At 44.3% G+C, this 16,148-nt stretch overlaps 1 protein-coding gene across 1 annotated transcript in view; it reads left to right on the top strand.

Moving 5' to 3' along the window:
• The window catches only part of Dmrt1 (doublesex and mab-3 related transcription factor 1), a 99,364-nt gene that overhangs the window by 4,547 nt on the left and 78,669 nt on the right, over positions 1–16,148 (top strand). The window contains exon 2 of the mRNA XM_042699404.1: positions 25–217. Coding sequence (XP_042555338.1) covers positions 25–217 — 193 coding nt within the window. The remainder of the gene's footprint in view (positions 1–24; positions 218–16,148) is intronic.

The raw sequence follows: 16,148 nt of genomic DNA, 5'->3' as shown, positions 1-16,148 counted from the left end.
TGACTCCTTGTCCTGTGCTCCCAGGTGGCCCTGAGAAGGCAGCAGGCACAGGAGGAAGAACTGGGCATCAGCCACCCCATTCCACTGCCCAGCGCGGCCGAGCTGCTGGTCAAGAGAGAGAACAACGGCGGCAACCAGTGTCTCCTGGGCGAGAGCAGCAGCAGCAGCAGCTCCTCCCAGCCCGCGCCAGCCAGCGCCCCGGCCAGCGCTGCTTCAGGTAAGGGGGGGGAGGGCAGGGGGGGGCCGGGAGGGCGGGTAGCACGAGGGAGGAAGAAGGGCTGTAGCCATAAAAGCTGCCTGAGCTTCAAGGACCTTTCCCTTCCCTCCTTTCCCCTCCTCACCCTCCTCTCTGTCTCTCTCTCTTCTCTCTCCCTCTCCCTCTTCCTCTCCTTCCCTCTCCTCCCCTCCCTGCCCCTCCCTCCCCTCCTTTCCTCTCCCTCATCACCTTCCTTCCTTCCTTCCTTCCTTCCTTCCTTCCTTCCTTCCTTCCTTCCTTCCTTCCTTCCTTCCTTCCTTCCTTCCTGTCTCCCTCCCTCCCTTCTCCCCATCTCCGGTATATTGGGCCTTCAAGTCAGGGCCAGGCCACTCACCTTTAGCTTTTTCACTCAAGGCTGGTGCTCTGCCACTTGAGCCACAACTCAGCTTCTGGCTTTGTGCTGCTTCGTTGGAGATAAAGAGTTTCATGGACTTTTCTAGTCAGGCTGGCTTTGAACCAGGATCCTCAGATCACAGTTTTCTGAGTAGCTAGGATTACAGGTGTACGTGCCCAGCTTCAAGGAGTTTCTTTAAGCATTATACTTCTGGAGGTTCGCTTTTGGATGCCGCCTTTGGAGAAAGCCATGGCTTCTAATAGAGACATATAAGTGGAATTGCAGAACATCAGAAGGATTCACATTTCATCTCTGTCTCCCACTCCATTTTTGAGGTCCTCTTGGATGGAGGCTTCCTAGAATTGGACATCTATTTTTCCAACAAGGTTTCTGTCTGGGAAGGGTGTTTGGGCAGGTCAAATCCTAGGAGTCAAAGGTGGAATGAGTTTGGGGAGGAATGGGAAGGGGTACAGGGCTGACTTGTGTTCTTTCTGGAGCTCATTGCTGTCAGAGGGGCTCATGTGTACACTGATTCACCTCCCTTCCTTCCCAAGCCACTCTGTAAGGTAAGCGGTGCTAAGTTTTAGCGGTGATGAAAAGTGATTGGCCAAGTGGAACTAGAAAGCCTGTGATTCGTCCATCTGCTTCCATCTTGCAAAAATGACCTGGAGCTCCATCCTCCAAAGAGTTAGTCACAGTTGAAGTGCTTGGTGGCCACATACAGCTGAGGGATGTCATGCTGAATGATACATTTCTATACACATTCTATAACACACTCTACCAGAGAAAGATCTGAGGGTCGTGGCAGTTAAATGCAGTAGTGCCCTCCCTCTTAGATACGTTTTAAAAAGCCTAGTGAATACCTGACACTGAAGATAGTACTGAAGCCTATATAAATGTGTGTGTATGTTCTGCATTTTTTTGGGGGGGTCTGGTCGTGGGGCCTGAACTCTGGGCCTGGGCGCTGTCCCTTAGCTCTTCAGCTCAAGGCTAGCACTTGAGTCACAGTGCCACTTCCGGCTTTTTTCTTTTTTGCTTATGTGGTGCTGAGGAATTGAACCCAGGGCCTCAAGCATGCAAGGCAAGCGCTCTCCCAGCCCATGTTCTGCATTTTTATTTGAAATAAGTAAGATGTTCCTTAGAAATAAAACCATAGTTGCTGGCTACTGGTGTCTCAATGCTTGTAATCCTAGCTACCCAAGAGGCTGAGATCTGAGGATCTTGGTTTGAAGCCAGCTTAAGCATGAAAGTCTGTGAGACTCTTTATTTCCAATTAACTGCCAAAAAAATCAGAAGTGGCCTAGTGGCTCAAGTGGTAGAGTGCCAGCCTTGGGTGGAAAAGCTAAGGGACACCACCCAGATCCAGAGTTTAAGCCCCAGGATCAGTTAAAAAAGAAAGAAAGAAAAACAAAGGAAGAAGAAGAGAGGAGATTTTAAAGATCTCATGAGTCCTGGTTATTGTACAGAAGAAAGCAGGTAGGTGTGTATGTGTAGGTGTGTGTATGTGTGTATTTGTCTGTGTGTTGTTACTGGAGCTCTTTCTCTTAGGATGAAACTACATCCTGATCAGCCCAGGATAAATTGAAAACGTCCTAAGTTGAAATGCAATGAATGTAACTTGTGTGCTGACCATAAGAGCTAAGCCACATAGGACAGCATGCAATGCTGGTGGTTTACCCTCCTAATCTGAGAGCTTAGCTCTCTGCTGGGGAAATGTCAAAAACTTATTAAACAAGCTGGGAGCCAGTGGCTCATGCCTGTAATTCTAGCTACTTAGGAGGCTGAGATCCGAGGCTCACAGTTCAAAGCCAGCACAGGCAGGAAAGTCCAGAAACCCTTACCTTCAATAAACCACCAGAAAACAGGAAGTGGCACTGAGACTCAAAGTGGTAGATCGCTAGCTTTGAGCAAAAATGCTCAGGGATGGAGCCCAGGCCCCGAGTTCAAGCCCCATGACCAACAGAATTCATTCATTCAACATTAGGTTTTGACTGCAAGTTCTTTACATTTGTAGTGGCTTCTGTACCATGATAAAGTTAAAAATGAAAAGCTGAGCTGGTACTCTTCTTTTTTTTCTTTCTCTTTTTTTGGCGCATTTGGTTGCTCACAGTATACACCTAGTATATAGTTTCCAAAGTTGGCTCTTCACAAGACAAAAGAGGGAATGGCAGAACATGAGAAAATGGCACTGAGAAGGATACAGAAGGAGTCTCGTGAAAGAGAGGGAGTGAGAGACAGGGTTCAGCTCAAGAAGAATGTAAGCAGGTCCCTTGCTTGACTCTGGAGTGGACTGCCTTAGAGCCATACCTTTGAGCTAAAATCAGTAGTACCCTATAGGGAAGAGACTGTTACTGTCAGTGTGTGTTGTGCTCTTTTGCTTGGGTACAGGTGTTGAAGTGTGGCCCTGGGAGGCTCCACCTCATTTCCACAGGACGATGTTCCCCCAGCTCTGGGGGCCAGGAACACCCATGATGGTACACAGATGGTGAATCCACCACAGACTTCCACCACACCTCTGGCTTGGGAGGGATGACTTCCAAATTAGGTTGTGAGCAAGCAGGAAATGGAGATGGCAGTAGAATAAAACTGCAAAACACAGAAAAGGAGAGTGAAAGGAAAAAAAAGAGGGAGGTGGAGAGCCAGAAAGAGAAAACCAGACAGACTGACAGCCCTGAAATGTCAGTCAACTCCCTGGACAGCTTGCTGCAACACATACATAGCTTCTATTGCTATTTCGTTTGAAGTAACAGTCAACTTAGGTAGATGGTAAACATTTAGAGTGAACGCAAAACGTAATTCCTAGGAAAGACCTTGGTTCTCCCCCTTCTTCCTCCACCTCCTCCTCCTCCTCTTCTTCTTCTTGTTCTTTTTTTTCCTTTTTTTCTTTTTTTGCCAGTCCTGGGGCTTGAACTCAGGGCCTGGGAGCTGTCCCTTAGCTTCTTTTGCTCAAGGCCTAGTGTTGTCTACCACTTGAGCCACAACACCACCACTTCCAGCTATTTCTCAGTAGTTTGTTGGAGAGAAGAATCTTACAGCCTGTCCTGCCCAGGCTGGCTTCGAACTGAGGTGGTCAAATCTCAGCCTTCTCAGTAGCTAGGATTACAGGTGTGAGCTACCAGGTTATTCTTCTTATGTACATACATAATAGTTAACATCAGAGGGGTTTAATGCCCTCACTTGTTGCAATCGGGTTGTTTGTTTTGTTTTCATTTAGTATAACATATTTTAGTGGTCTAAAATTCCATTGTACAGTTATAGAGGGGCTGGATTTGAAAGGATTTAGTGAAAAGCATACGTCATAGGAGTTGTCATGAGATAGTCAGACCTTCCAATTGTTTCATCTGTGGCAATTACTAACCTTCTGCCTCCTGATACCTGCTGCCTCGAGTCTCCAGCATTTTCTATGTGGGTAGCTGGGTAAAATTGAGTAGATTTCTATGTCCTTGACATTTCTTAGTTATCTCCTTTTGGCTCCGTAAAGTGCCAAGGGTGAGAAATGTGTAAGAATTACTGCCAAGATTATTGACTGAATTCTGGGACTTCAAAGGATATTGGATTTACCAAGCTGTGTGTCCTTTATTGGAGAGCCAAGGCCGGTAAGTGAGTTAATGGATGCTGAAGATGCTGTCTGCAGCCCTTAGTGAAAGACTGGTTAGATGGACCAAAAGACTGACGGGTAGTCCCTGACTGAGGCTGGAAGAGATCTCACTGGTGCTTGTCTTCTGAGTGAGGCTAATTGTGTGTGTGAGAGGGAGAAAAGTTTTAGCACCTCTGTTCTGGTTTCATCTGTTGAGTTTTAGCATTAATGTGTGCTTTATTATGTTTTTTTTTTCAGAAGTTAACAGCTGTTTATTTTTAAATGGCAGGCATTCAACATCTGGGCTCCCTTTTTACTTTAAGTTTATATGTGACATGCCCTTCCCCCTTTTATACGCCCCCATAGAATACCAGTCTTCCCAGTGCATCTGCTGCGGCGTGTCTATAGTGTGTCTCTGCGTCTCCTCTGCATAAAAGCAGTGGATGAAGGGCTGCATTGTCGGCCAGTTCTGCAAGCGGGTTCTTTGTGAGAGCCTGAATGTTATCATGCCCTGGCCCTCCCTTCTGCAGCACCCTGGACTTCCATCCACACGCACACCCTCCCTCCCCCAGATCAGGCCACCTCCCTCCGTCTAGGACTTTCCCTTGCAGCTTCTGCCTCCCCTTCTGGCCAGGTTTTAGTCCCCTTCCCCTCAGGTTTGGGGCTACTGGTGGAGGGATCCCTCCTTCAAACATCTTTGCTTTAGTTGTTTCAATCCAGAGAAAGGGGCGGGCTTAGGGTGGTGGGGAACACAGGTCCCTGGGTGTCTCCGTTGCTTATTTAAGTACGTTATAAACAGGAGCTGTGCCGTTGGGAATGAAGTAGAGTCTATTGGAAGGGTTTACCACTGACAGAAACTGAATTTGTGTTTGCAGAAAAGTAGACTTTAGGCCGGGCACTGGTGGCTCATGTCTATAATCCTACCTACTCAAGAGGTTTTAGGGGGACTGAGGTTTGAAGCCAGCTTGAGGCAGAGAAGTCTACTAGACTCCCATCTCCAAAGTAACCAGCAAAAAATCAGGCTGGAGGTATGGCTCAAATGGTAGAGCCCCAGCCTAGCAAGCTGAACCAAACACAAAGCCTAGCAAAAAAAAAAAAAAGAGAACTTTATTTTTTAAAGATAGTTTTAGGTTTATAGCAAAAGGGAAGGGAAGGTGCAGAGATGGCTCATGTGTTCCTGGACCCCTGTTCATGCCTGGATTTTCCCACCAAAGGAATGCAGTCATGACCGTTGATGAACCTAAGTTGCCACGTGGAGTCATGGTGTATACATGACTTGGTGTACACACCAAGCACATAGTCTTGGTGGTGTGTTTCCTGTGAGTGTGAACAAGTGTGCAAAGCATGTATCTGCTGCAATATTGTCACACAGTATTGCTACTGCCTTACCTTGTCCTGTTTTGGAGTTACTCACATTTAAAATAACATTTCACCTTTATATTTGCAGCTTCCCAAAACTGGAAAGAAAACAGTGTTATAATAAAATGAACAATTATAAAAGCATTTTATATTAAGTTGGATTGGGAATTTATTTTTGAAACGTTCCGGCTACCTACATGATATGACTCTTAGGTGATTTAAGTCAGCTTTTACCCTGGTGTTTGTGGCTTACACCTGTAATCCTAGCCACTTAGGAGGCTGAGATTTGAGGATCCTGGTTTCAAGCCAGCCTGAGCAGAAGAATTCATGAGACTTTTATCTTCAATTAATTAGTAAAAAAACAGAAGTGAAGGTATGTCTCAAATGGTAGAATGCCAGCTTTGTGTGAAAAAGCCAGGTGAGTGTATGACCCTGAGTTCAAGACCTGGGATTGGCAAACAAACAAACAAACAAACAAACAAACCTCTCAGTTTCAAGTAGAATAGGAAATGCTCTTAAGTTTTTTCAAATAAAATCATGCCCGAGTTTTACTTTTGAGAGTCTTAAGAAATTTCCAGGTTTTTTGAAGCAATAATTGGAGTTAAGGTTAAATGAAAGGAAACGTTAGGTTGTAGTGGCCATTTTGATCACCTGTTGCTCTAGTGTCTCAATCTTTCCTTTTAAAAATTTTTTCTCGTGCTGGTACTGGGGCTTGAACTCCAGGCCTGGGTGCTGTTCCTGAGAGTTTTTGCTCAAGGCTGGCATTCTACCACTTTAGCTACAGTTCCACTTCCAACTTTCTTGCTGATTAATTGGAGATTAGAGTTTCCAAGACTTTGCTTCTTGGGTTGGTTTCAAACTGCTATCCTCAGATCTCAGCCTCCTGAATAGCTAGGATTATAGGTAAGATCCACCAGTGATAGGCTTTTATTGCCTTTCCTTAAGGAAACTACCCATTAGCTGTCACTCCTGGCTACTTATCCTAATTCTAGGCATCCACTAATGTCTGTCACTACAGATTTGTTCTAGACATTTCACAAATTCAAGACATTTAATTTCAAGATAAGGACCTATTCGGTATGGCTTGTTTTAGCCTGTTGGCAAGATTTGGCCATGCCGTCACATGGGTTTATTATTTTGGTTACTACTTGTGTGTGTGTATTTTGGTTATTACGTGTGTGTGTGTGTGTGTGTGTGTGTGTGTGTGTGTGTGTGTAAGTACTGGGGAATTGAACTCAAGATTTGGGTGCCATCCCTGAGCATTTTTACTCAAGGCTAGCACTCTACCACTTGAACCACAGCTCTACTTCCAACATTTTGTGGTTATTTGGAGAAAAGCATCTCATGAACTTCTCATGCTCAGGCTGGTTTCCAACTGTGATCCTCAGATCTCAGCTTACGGAGTAGCGAGGATTTCAGACGTGAGCGACCGACACCTGGCTCATTATTCATTTCTTTGTTACCAACTAATATTCCATTGTGTGGCTGGACTGTATGCTTTGTTTTCTGTTTATCAGGTGATAGAAGTTACCTAATCTTTTTAGCCATTGTGGCTGAATCTGCTGTGAACGTTTGTGCAAAAGTCTGGGATGAATATATGTTTTACTCTTATCAGGGAAGGAAATGGGCAGATTCATAATGGTAACCCTGTGGTTGATACTTGGAAGAATACTTTCCAAAGTGTCTCTACTTTCCACCATCAGTGTATGAGGGCTGCAGCAAATTCAAACAAGTCTTAAAATTTTTATTATTAAGTAGTTGTGCAAAGAGGTTACAGTTCCATAAGTCAGATTATGAGTAGCTACCCTCAAGTTACAAAGTTCAATTTTTATATATTGTACATTGAACATAATGACTGCATTTGCTCACTCTTTCAAACTTAATTGTGTGTGTGTGTGTGCACACGTGTGAGTGTGCTTGTGTGTTTGCCTGGGGCTTGAACTCAGGCTGGGCACTGTCCTTGAGCTTTTGTTCTCAAGGCTAATGCTCTACCTCTTGAGCCACATCTCCACTTCAGGCTTTTTTGGTGCTTCGTTGAGTTTCAGAGTCTCATGGAATTTCCCAACTGGGCTGGTTTCAAATTGTGATCCTTAGATCCCCTAGGCCTGAGCCACCAGTGCCTAGCTTACTGGTTCTTTGTTGTTCAGATATCCATTTGTAGTTTTCACAAATCCCACAGTGCGTATCTGCTTTTCTGTCTTTTCAGTTAATAAATAAAAACTCACTGGTGAAAATTCACACAAATATTGGTCATAGTTGCCGAACAAATTACATTTCATACTGAGTTGATTATTTCTGATGTCAGACTTCATAATTGCTAATCTGGTTTATTTTCTGATACCACTAAACATGTTTTCCAAAAAACAAAAAACAAAAAAAACCCCAATTCCAAACCATTTAAGAGACTCTTAAAAGAGATAGTAAATATCTGGCTTGCCCTGCTTTCACTGTATTTGATGTTGGTGTAATTTGTGGAGGGGAAGGGAAAAAACAAATCGTTTAAATAGGGATACAGGTGGACCCATTGCAACAATGAGATGTACAAGTCGTTATGTCGAAAACGGACTTTACAACTTTGGCCGGGGTGGGGAGGAGGGGAGGGGGGACTGGGGTGGGAGATGGGAAGTGGAAAGGAATGGGAAGGGGAAACAAAGAAGGAGGCAACAATGCTTGATAAGAAATGGACTCATTATCTTGCCCATGTAATTGTAACCCCTCTATACGGTATTTTCACAATAATACTACTAATAAAGAAATCATTGGTTTTGAGTTATAGTGATAGCAGATTTTCTGTTTGTTACCAATAAGATCTCCCACATACTGCTTCAGCTATCCAATATCAATTCCAGGTGACTTTGAATATTTTTACATTTTTTCCTTAACTCTTGCATCAAGGTTTTGGGGACTTACATACTCTATATACATTAATTTAGTGTTGAGATGGCTTTTATCAAACACCAGTACATGTTTGCTGACCTGCACTGAGTTCATCTCTGCTGGCCAGTTTGCTGTCTTGAGCAAGAGCTCCTCCTCCCTTCTTTCTACTCCTCCGTTCTATTTTTCCTGTTTGATTTATTTGACAAATATTGTGCCACCCACCTTCCATTCTTCCCTCCCTCCGTCCCCTTCCCTCCTTCCTTCCTCCTTCCCTCCCTCCCCCTCTCTCTCCCTCCTTCCCTCCCTTTCTCTCTTTCTTTCTTTTTTCCTTCCTTCCTTCCTTCCTTCCTTCCTTCCTTCCTTCCTTCCTTCCTTCCTTCCTTCCTTTCTTTCTCTTTCTTTCTTTCTTTCTTTCTTTCTTTCTTTCTTTCTTTCTTTCTTTCTTTCTTTCTTTCTTTCTTTCTTTCTTTCTTTCTTTCTTTTCTTTCTTTTCTTTCATTCCCACAGGGATTGAATTTAGGGTCTCCATGCTGTCCCTGAGCTATTTTGCTCAAGGCTAGAACTCCACCACTGAGCCTTAGCTCCACTTCTGGCTTTTAGGTGGTTAATTGGAGATAAGAGTTCCATGCACTTTCTTGCCTGGCTTCGAACCAGCATCCTCAGATCTCAGCCTTCTGAGTAGCTAGGATTACAGGTGTGAGCCACCGGCACCTGGCATGCAGCTACGTTTGGCCAGACTTTAGGTATGGTATATAGATATCTATCTCCTGGATCGGTATATTTCTAGGAGACTGAGACAGTTGATAAATACGCACATCAGTAAATAAACAAGTGGAGTTAAGAGGGAAAACAAAGATAAGGGGAGTTGTGACCCGTTGCACAGTAGCCATTTTAAATAGTGTGATCTAGGAAGGAAGGCCTCTGAGCAGAATAACCTGAATTTAGCTCGTCTTGAGCGGTAATCAACCTGGCTGGGTAGGGTGTGGGGGAAGCGCACTCACCTTGCTGGGGGCAGCAAGCAAGGTGACAGCAGGCAGGTAGGCAAATGTCTTCAGGTGAGTAGGGTGGCATCGGTGGGGGCTGCATCATGCCAGGGCGTGTAGGCCGGGGAAGGGGTTGGAATTTTATTAGCATGCCATGGAAAATCACTGGAGTGTTGAAGCAGTGAACAGCACTGCCTGATTTACTTTCCTCAAGGATTTCTCTGCTGCTGTGTGCAAGGCCAGGGGGGGGTCAAGAAACCTAGTGGGAACCAAGATTGATGTGGAGTCTGCCATTGCCCTAGCTAAGGGAGAAAGCTGCTTGGAGGGGTGTTGGGAGGTAGATGGGAAGAAGGAGTGGGCTGGGAGGTCTGTGGAGGTAAGATCTGACATCATTTTGGTAGCCATGGTCAGTGGCATTCCCTAGGGAGAGCAGCTGCACAGCATTGCCAGGACTGAGTTGGTGTTGAGTCTTGGCGAGTCTGAAGGGTTGTATCTTTGCATCATGAGCAGCATGGGGACCTCTGAAAGATGGGCAAATCCTAAAGTGGGTATGATGGTATACACCTGTAATCTGACTTAGGAGATTCAGGCAGGAGGATGAATCTGTGTTTGAGGTCAGCCTGGTCTACATAGTAAGACTCTTCTCTCATAAGAAGAAAAAAGTAAGCCAGGTGCCCATGGCTCACGCCTATAATTCTAGCTACTCAGGAGGCTGAGATCTGAGGATTGTGGTTTGAAGCCAGCCCGGGCAGGAAAAATCCATAAATCTCTTATCTCCAGTTAATCACAGAAAAAGCTGGAGGTGGTGCTGTGGCTCAAGTGGTAGAGCGTTAGCTTTGAGCAAAAGGAACTCAGGGACAGTGCCCAGGCCCAGAGTTCAAGCCCCAGGACTGGTTAAAAAAAGAGAGAGAGAAAGAGCCATGAAGTCATGAAGACATTACCTCACATACCTTGAGCTTTCCTAAAGATGGCTCAGTGTCTGAATAGGTGTAGAACAGGTGTTGTTACTAGTACTATGTGGTGGTGCCTGGTTTTGCCCATGAGAAGAGCACATGGTAATAGAAGCTTAATCAAAGGTCTTCAGGATTGTGATACCTCTTAGAAGAGTTTGGCTGTTATTCTGATAACTATCCCTGGGGAGGGAAACTCTATCCCATTGGAATAATCTTAAAAATACAAGGTCCAGAGACCTGGTTTAAGTCCTTACCCCATTCTGGATTCGGCGAATTGAATTTCTTTGTGGTTTTTATTCGTTTATGAAATGGGTATGTAGTTTCTGTCATTTATGTCCTAGCTTGGCTGCAGCCCTCAGCTGTGTCATGAGAGATGACACGCCCCCCTTTTTTTCTATCAAGTGTAAGATAGCTATGGGAAAGTTCTTTCCTTTTTTGTTTCCCCCATTAGTGCTGGTCCTGGGGCTTGAACTGAGGGCCTGGGCACTGTCTCCTGAGTATATTTGCTCAAGGCTGGTGCTTTACTACTTGAGCCACAGCTCCACTGGTAACTTTTTGGTAGTTAATTGGAGCTAAGAATGTCACAGACTTTCCTGCCCAGGTTGGTGCCTGTGCTATCCTGCACTCTGATCCTGCGATCTATGGCCAGTTCCCATGAAGTTGAGATGACAGGTGTACCCCACTGAGTCTGACTTAATAATCGAGATAGGGGATCTTGGAAACTTTTTTGCCTAGTCTGGCCATAAACTGAGATGCTGGCAATCTTTTTTTTTCCCCGGTAGCTAGGATTACAAGCATGAGCCACCATGCCCAGCCAGAAGGCAGTATATTAAAGTGTTTAATTTTAGGGGATTTCCCTTAAAAAAAAAAAGCTAACACTTTCAAACCTCTCCTTATTTGAAAAATAAACTGTTAGATTTTTTTTTTAAATCAGGCAAACCAGAAAGCAGTAGAGTTCCAAGGACACTAGTGTTCAATCAATTTGCCGACACTGAATGTGTCAGGCCGGTAAGGAATTAATGAGTAGAAGCATTGTATAGTGCCCATAATTCCTCATTAGCCAGTTCAAGGTGGATTTGAGACTGTCCCTAGCAGGTCGTCCTGGGAGTGGCTACCTTGTAGAACCCCATCATCTCCCTGATGAGGGCAGAGTCCAGTTCCCTTATCACTTTCCTTCCATGTTTATCTGCAAGGTGGAATGATGAGTTATAGGAGTAAAGGAGTGAGCGACACATCAAAGAATTTTGTGTGGCTTTGAATAGGGAGCCATATTGGGTTTGGGGTTGTTCGCTTTGAGGGTGCAGTCTTCATCAGCAAGCACCTGGGGTTTTGTTTTTCTCCAAAAGATGTAGATAAACCAGAGGGAATCGAGAGGAAGGGCAACAAAAAATGATGTATGGCCAGGAGAGAAGGAGAATAACAGTCTATAAATATTTGAAAGGTAATATAAAAGAGGGAGAGAGATTATTTACAGCAGCAGAGAGGACTTTGATGGAGAACAAAAGCTTGCATCTAGGAGCAGGGGGAAATTGGATAAGCAGGGGTGGGGGGAGGGGAGGGGAGGGAAATCAAGGCATAATAAGGATAATTAAGCCATGGAAAGAAATTCTCACATCTGGGTGTTGCCAAGAGCCAGAGTGACAGGAAGAAGCGCGGGTTTGTCATTGGAGGGCTCACGTGGCACTGTGGATCATACTGTCTTCATTGGCCTTTCTCCTTTGCTCCTTAAACCAGTGCGTAACTGGTTTAATTTCCAGCCGTCTCCACGGGCGTTAGCAATAATTCCAGTGTGAATGGTTCTTTTGTTTTGTTTTGCACTGTCTTCATTGTGTCAGATAACTCTCGTGGCTGTCTTGTTACTTATACTTTCATCTTTACAGAAATCTTGTATGATAGAGACTATTTCTTCCATTTATAAAGAAAGGAGGGCCCAGTAATGAGGATTTACAGGTGGATTGAGTGGCAGAGCTGAGATTCAGCTCAACATGTCTGACTGGTAGCCAGAGCTCAGGCGCTACAGGAAACCTCCTAACCCCAGATGTGGAGATCATGATCATCACAACTGGGAGACTAGGCAAACAGCTTGTCTCTACGTGCAGGGAATAAAATAGCTGGTGCCCAGCACACCTTTGCTTTTCTGTCCCTTTTCCTTAAGAGACAGCTTGTCAGTAAGCGCTTAGGTTATCAATAGCACTTACTGAGGTTATTAATGTTTCATTTTCTTATGTGTAAATTCATCTATACCATAAGCTTTTAGTACATTCTTACACCTTTTAAGTTTTGTTGTCAGATGCTGATGGCTGACACCTGTAATCCTTAGCTATTCGGGAGGCTGAAATCTGAGGATCCCAGTTCAAAGCCAATTTGGGCAGCAAAGTCCCTGAGCCTCTTATCTCCAACTAAGCAGCACAAAGCTAGAAGTGGATGCATTGTTTAGGTGGTGGTGGAGTACGAGCCACGAGGGAAAAGGCTGAATGAGAGCGTGAGGCCTGAATTTAATCCCAGTACCAGCAAACACACTGAAGTCATTTGTCACATGTTATTTAGGAATGCTAAAAGACAGGAATCACCCTGGATCTTACATACCAGTGTAATCAATCTTAAACTGTCCTTTGCAGTTTTTTGGGTTGTGCTGTTTGACACAGTGTCCCCAGGAGACAGTGGGGCGGGGGGTGGGGGCAGAGAGAGAAACAGAGAGAGAGAGAGAGAGAGGAGTGGAGGAGTGTGTACCATGTGCTGGTTGTGGGACTTGAGCTCAGAACCTGGGCACTGTCCTATAGCTGATACTGTACCCCTTAAGCTACACCTCCACTTCTGGCTTTGTGCTGGTTGATTGGAGGTTAAGAGTCTTATGGACTTTTTTTTTTTTTTGGCCTGGGCTGGCTTTGAACTGTGATCTTCACATCTCAGCTTCCTGAGTAGCTAGGATTTCAGGCGTAAGCCACTGGTGCATGGCTTCCCAGTATTATGGCTTAAAACCAACCTAAAACCAGCAGCATTAACTCACAGCGCAGGTGAAAGGCTGAGAAGCTGGGAATGTGACTGGTGTTAGGGCATGCACTGAGCATGTGCAAGACCCTCATGTAGTTCAGTGCCTAGCCCTCAGAAAAGAGGCTTTGGATGTCTTACTTGTTTGTGTCCCTAAGAAGTTACCAGCTTTGAAATCCACATGTCTGTAAATTAATCCAGACTTCATCATCTACTGTATTTTCTATGTGCCATCCTTCCTAAGCTCTGCTAGCACCTTGAAGTGTAGAAGTTCATCTTCTCAGATGCCTAGCCTTACTATGGAAAGCCACTGAAAGAATATATGCATATTATCTTTTTAAAACAATTGTAGAATGAAGCCAGGTGGCTTACACCTATAATCCTAACTACTCAGGAGGCTGAGGTCTGAGGATTAAGGTTCAAAGCCAGCCAGGGCAGGAAAGTCCATGCTACCAGAAAACCTGAAGTGGTACTGTGACTCAAAGTGGTAAAGCAGTAGCCTTGAGCAAAAGAGCTCAGGGACAGTGCCCCAAACCCAGGACTGACAAAAAAAAAAAAGCAGCAAAGTGTGAAATATAAATGAAAGATACTAAGACTTAAAGTATCATTGGTATAAGCAGCTGAGAGAATCTGATAAGAGTTACTAATGGTTTTTTAGTAAAGGGAGAGTTGAACTGTTACTGTTTTGCTTTTGAATGATGGGGTCTTGCTATATAGACCATTCTGGCTTCAAATTCTTGGGCTCAAGTAGTCCTTCTACCTTAGCAAGGAGCTGAGACTATAAGCATATACTACCATGCCTGACTGTAATTTCAGAATTTTTTTTAATACAAGTGCCAGTATGAAACAAGGGTATTGCTCTACTGATACAACAACCTCTACCTCCTCTTCTCTTTTATTAGGGTAGTGAGGACCTCCTGGCCCAGAGGGTTGGCTACATGGAAATCCAACCTGGGTTCAGGAGCTGGCTTTTTTTAATTGGTAATTTTCTATGTGTTATGTGTCAGCTTTCTTCTTCCCTTTACAATTATGTGCTTTTAGTTATTTAATTTATTTTTACATAAAGAGCTTTTTGTTTTCTGTCTCTGTGCAGTTGCTCCCCATTGTGGCCTCTGGTGAATTCCTCACTAAAGCTAAATTCATCCCTAGATTACTTTTTCTGTAAACTGTAATGATTTGCCTCTGGCTGTATTTCTCCCAAGGTCTCCTATCTCAGTTACTTATAAGGCTACTCCTCCCTTCTTGTTCACTTTGATCTTTTATAATTGGCTTACAACTCTCCATATTTAATCTGCACTGACTTCATTTCTCCTCCTTTCTCTCTGTCCTCTCTCTTTTACTTCAGTCTGTGAAAATTCAATAATCTGTTTCTTGTTATTATTTTCTTTGGCACTGTGAATGGTTTTCCATTCTTGACAGCCCATTTGCTTTCTTTTAGCTATCAGTGCATCACATCTGGATACTGGCTTATAATAAACACAGTTAGGAGTAGAACAAGCTACAGACTTGGCCGGAGCAGAAGACACCTGTTTGATAGATGGCCATGTCATTTAAGGAGCTGGGGAACCAGCTGAGCACCCAGTTTTTGTACCCGGGGGGCTGGAATGAATTTACTGAGTTCTGAGAGCATTTACACAGGAGTTGTCCTCGCTGGGGCAGATTCCTGTGGCAGCTTAGCGTGTGAGGAAGAATCTCTTCTGAGGCGCCTCCTTCCTGTGACACATGCCTTGTGACACTGGGACATCTGTAACAATCTTACCTTGAGTCTAGCTCTTCAGCTCTGGTGCTTTCCCTGCCCCTTTCTGGTTCAGAAATAGATTCCAGAAGAGTCCCTATTTTTGTTTAGTCATTGGGCCCTTCATTTCTTACTTTTATATTTTGGTCCTGGCACCGGGGATCTTCTAACTCAGGACCTTTTGCTCTATCGCCTGCTACATCCTGAGCTTCCTTAAAGCTTTTTCAGCTGGTGTCCAGGATAGTTGTTCAGTCTAAACTCACATCTGTAGCTCTTTTAGAAGATTGCTCTTCGTTTTTTATCTGATTCTTCAAGGACTTTGTGTCCTAACAAATGTTAAGGACAATTATTGAGTGCTTTAAGGTTAGCCAGGTGGTGGTTCATTCCCATAATCTTAGCTTCTTGGGAGGCTGAGACCTGGAGGATCATGTGGATTGGAGGCATGGCCCAGATAGTAAAGTGCCAGCCTTGCATTCTCAAAACAAGTTCAAGAAACCCAAACCCTAGCAGAAAGAAATCTGAGTAGAAGAAAGGAAGGAAGGTAGGAAGGAAGGAAGGAAGAAGGAAGGAAGGAAGGAAGGAGGGAGGGAAGGAAGAAAACCTCCTAAAATAAAACTCAGCAGTCTTTCCCAAAAGATTCTTTTTTTTTTTTTTTTTTTAATTTGGTGCAGGTTCTGGGACTTGAACTCAGGGCCTGGGATGCTGACCCTGAGATTCTTTTGTTAAGGTTAGCGCTTTACCACTTTGAGTCACTGTACCCCTTCTGGTTTTCTGGTAGTTAGTAAAGAATTTCACAAACTTTCTTGCCTGGGCTGGCTTTGAACCACAATCCTCAGATCTAAGCCTCCTGAGTAGCTAAGATTACAGAAGTGAGCCTGGCTCTCAGCTTCATTTATTTTTCTTTTCTTTTCTTTTTTTTTTTGTTGGTTATGGGTTTGAACTCTGGACCTGGGCCCTGTCCCTGAGCTCTTCAGCTCAAGGTAAGTGCTTTACCACTTGAGCCACAGTGCTAATTCCTCCCAGCTTCATTTCTTACCTTATATTTTCTCTATCTCTCTGTACATCTGTTCACCCTTCATTTTTTTT

The sequence above is a fragment of the Dipodomys spectabilis genome, unplaced genomic scaffold (assembly GCF_019054845.1).
Source record: "Dipodomys spectabilis isolate Male_0828 unplaced genomic scaffold, ASM1905484v1 ptg000241l, whole genome shotgun sequence".
NCBI classification, from domain to species: Eukaryota; Metazoa; Chordata; class Mammalia; order Rodentia; family Heteromyidae; genus Dipodomys; species Dipodomys spectabilis.
The sequence above is the reverse complement of the archived record's forward strand: the minus strand, read 5'-3'. Positions and strand labels throughout refer to the sequence as shown.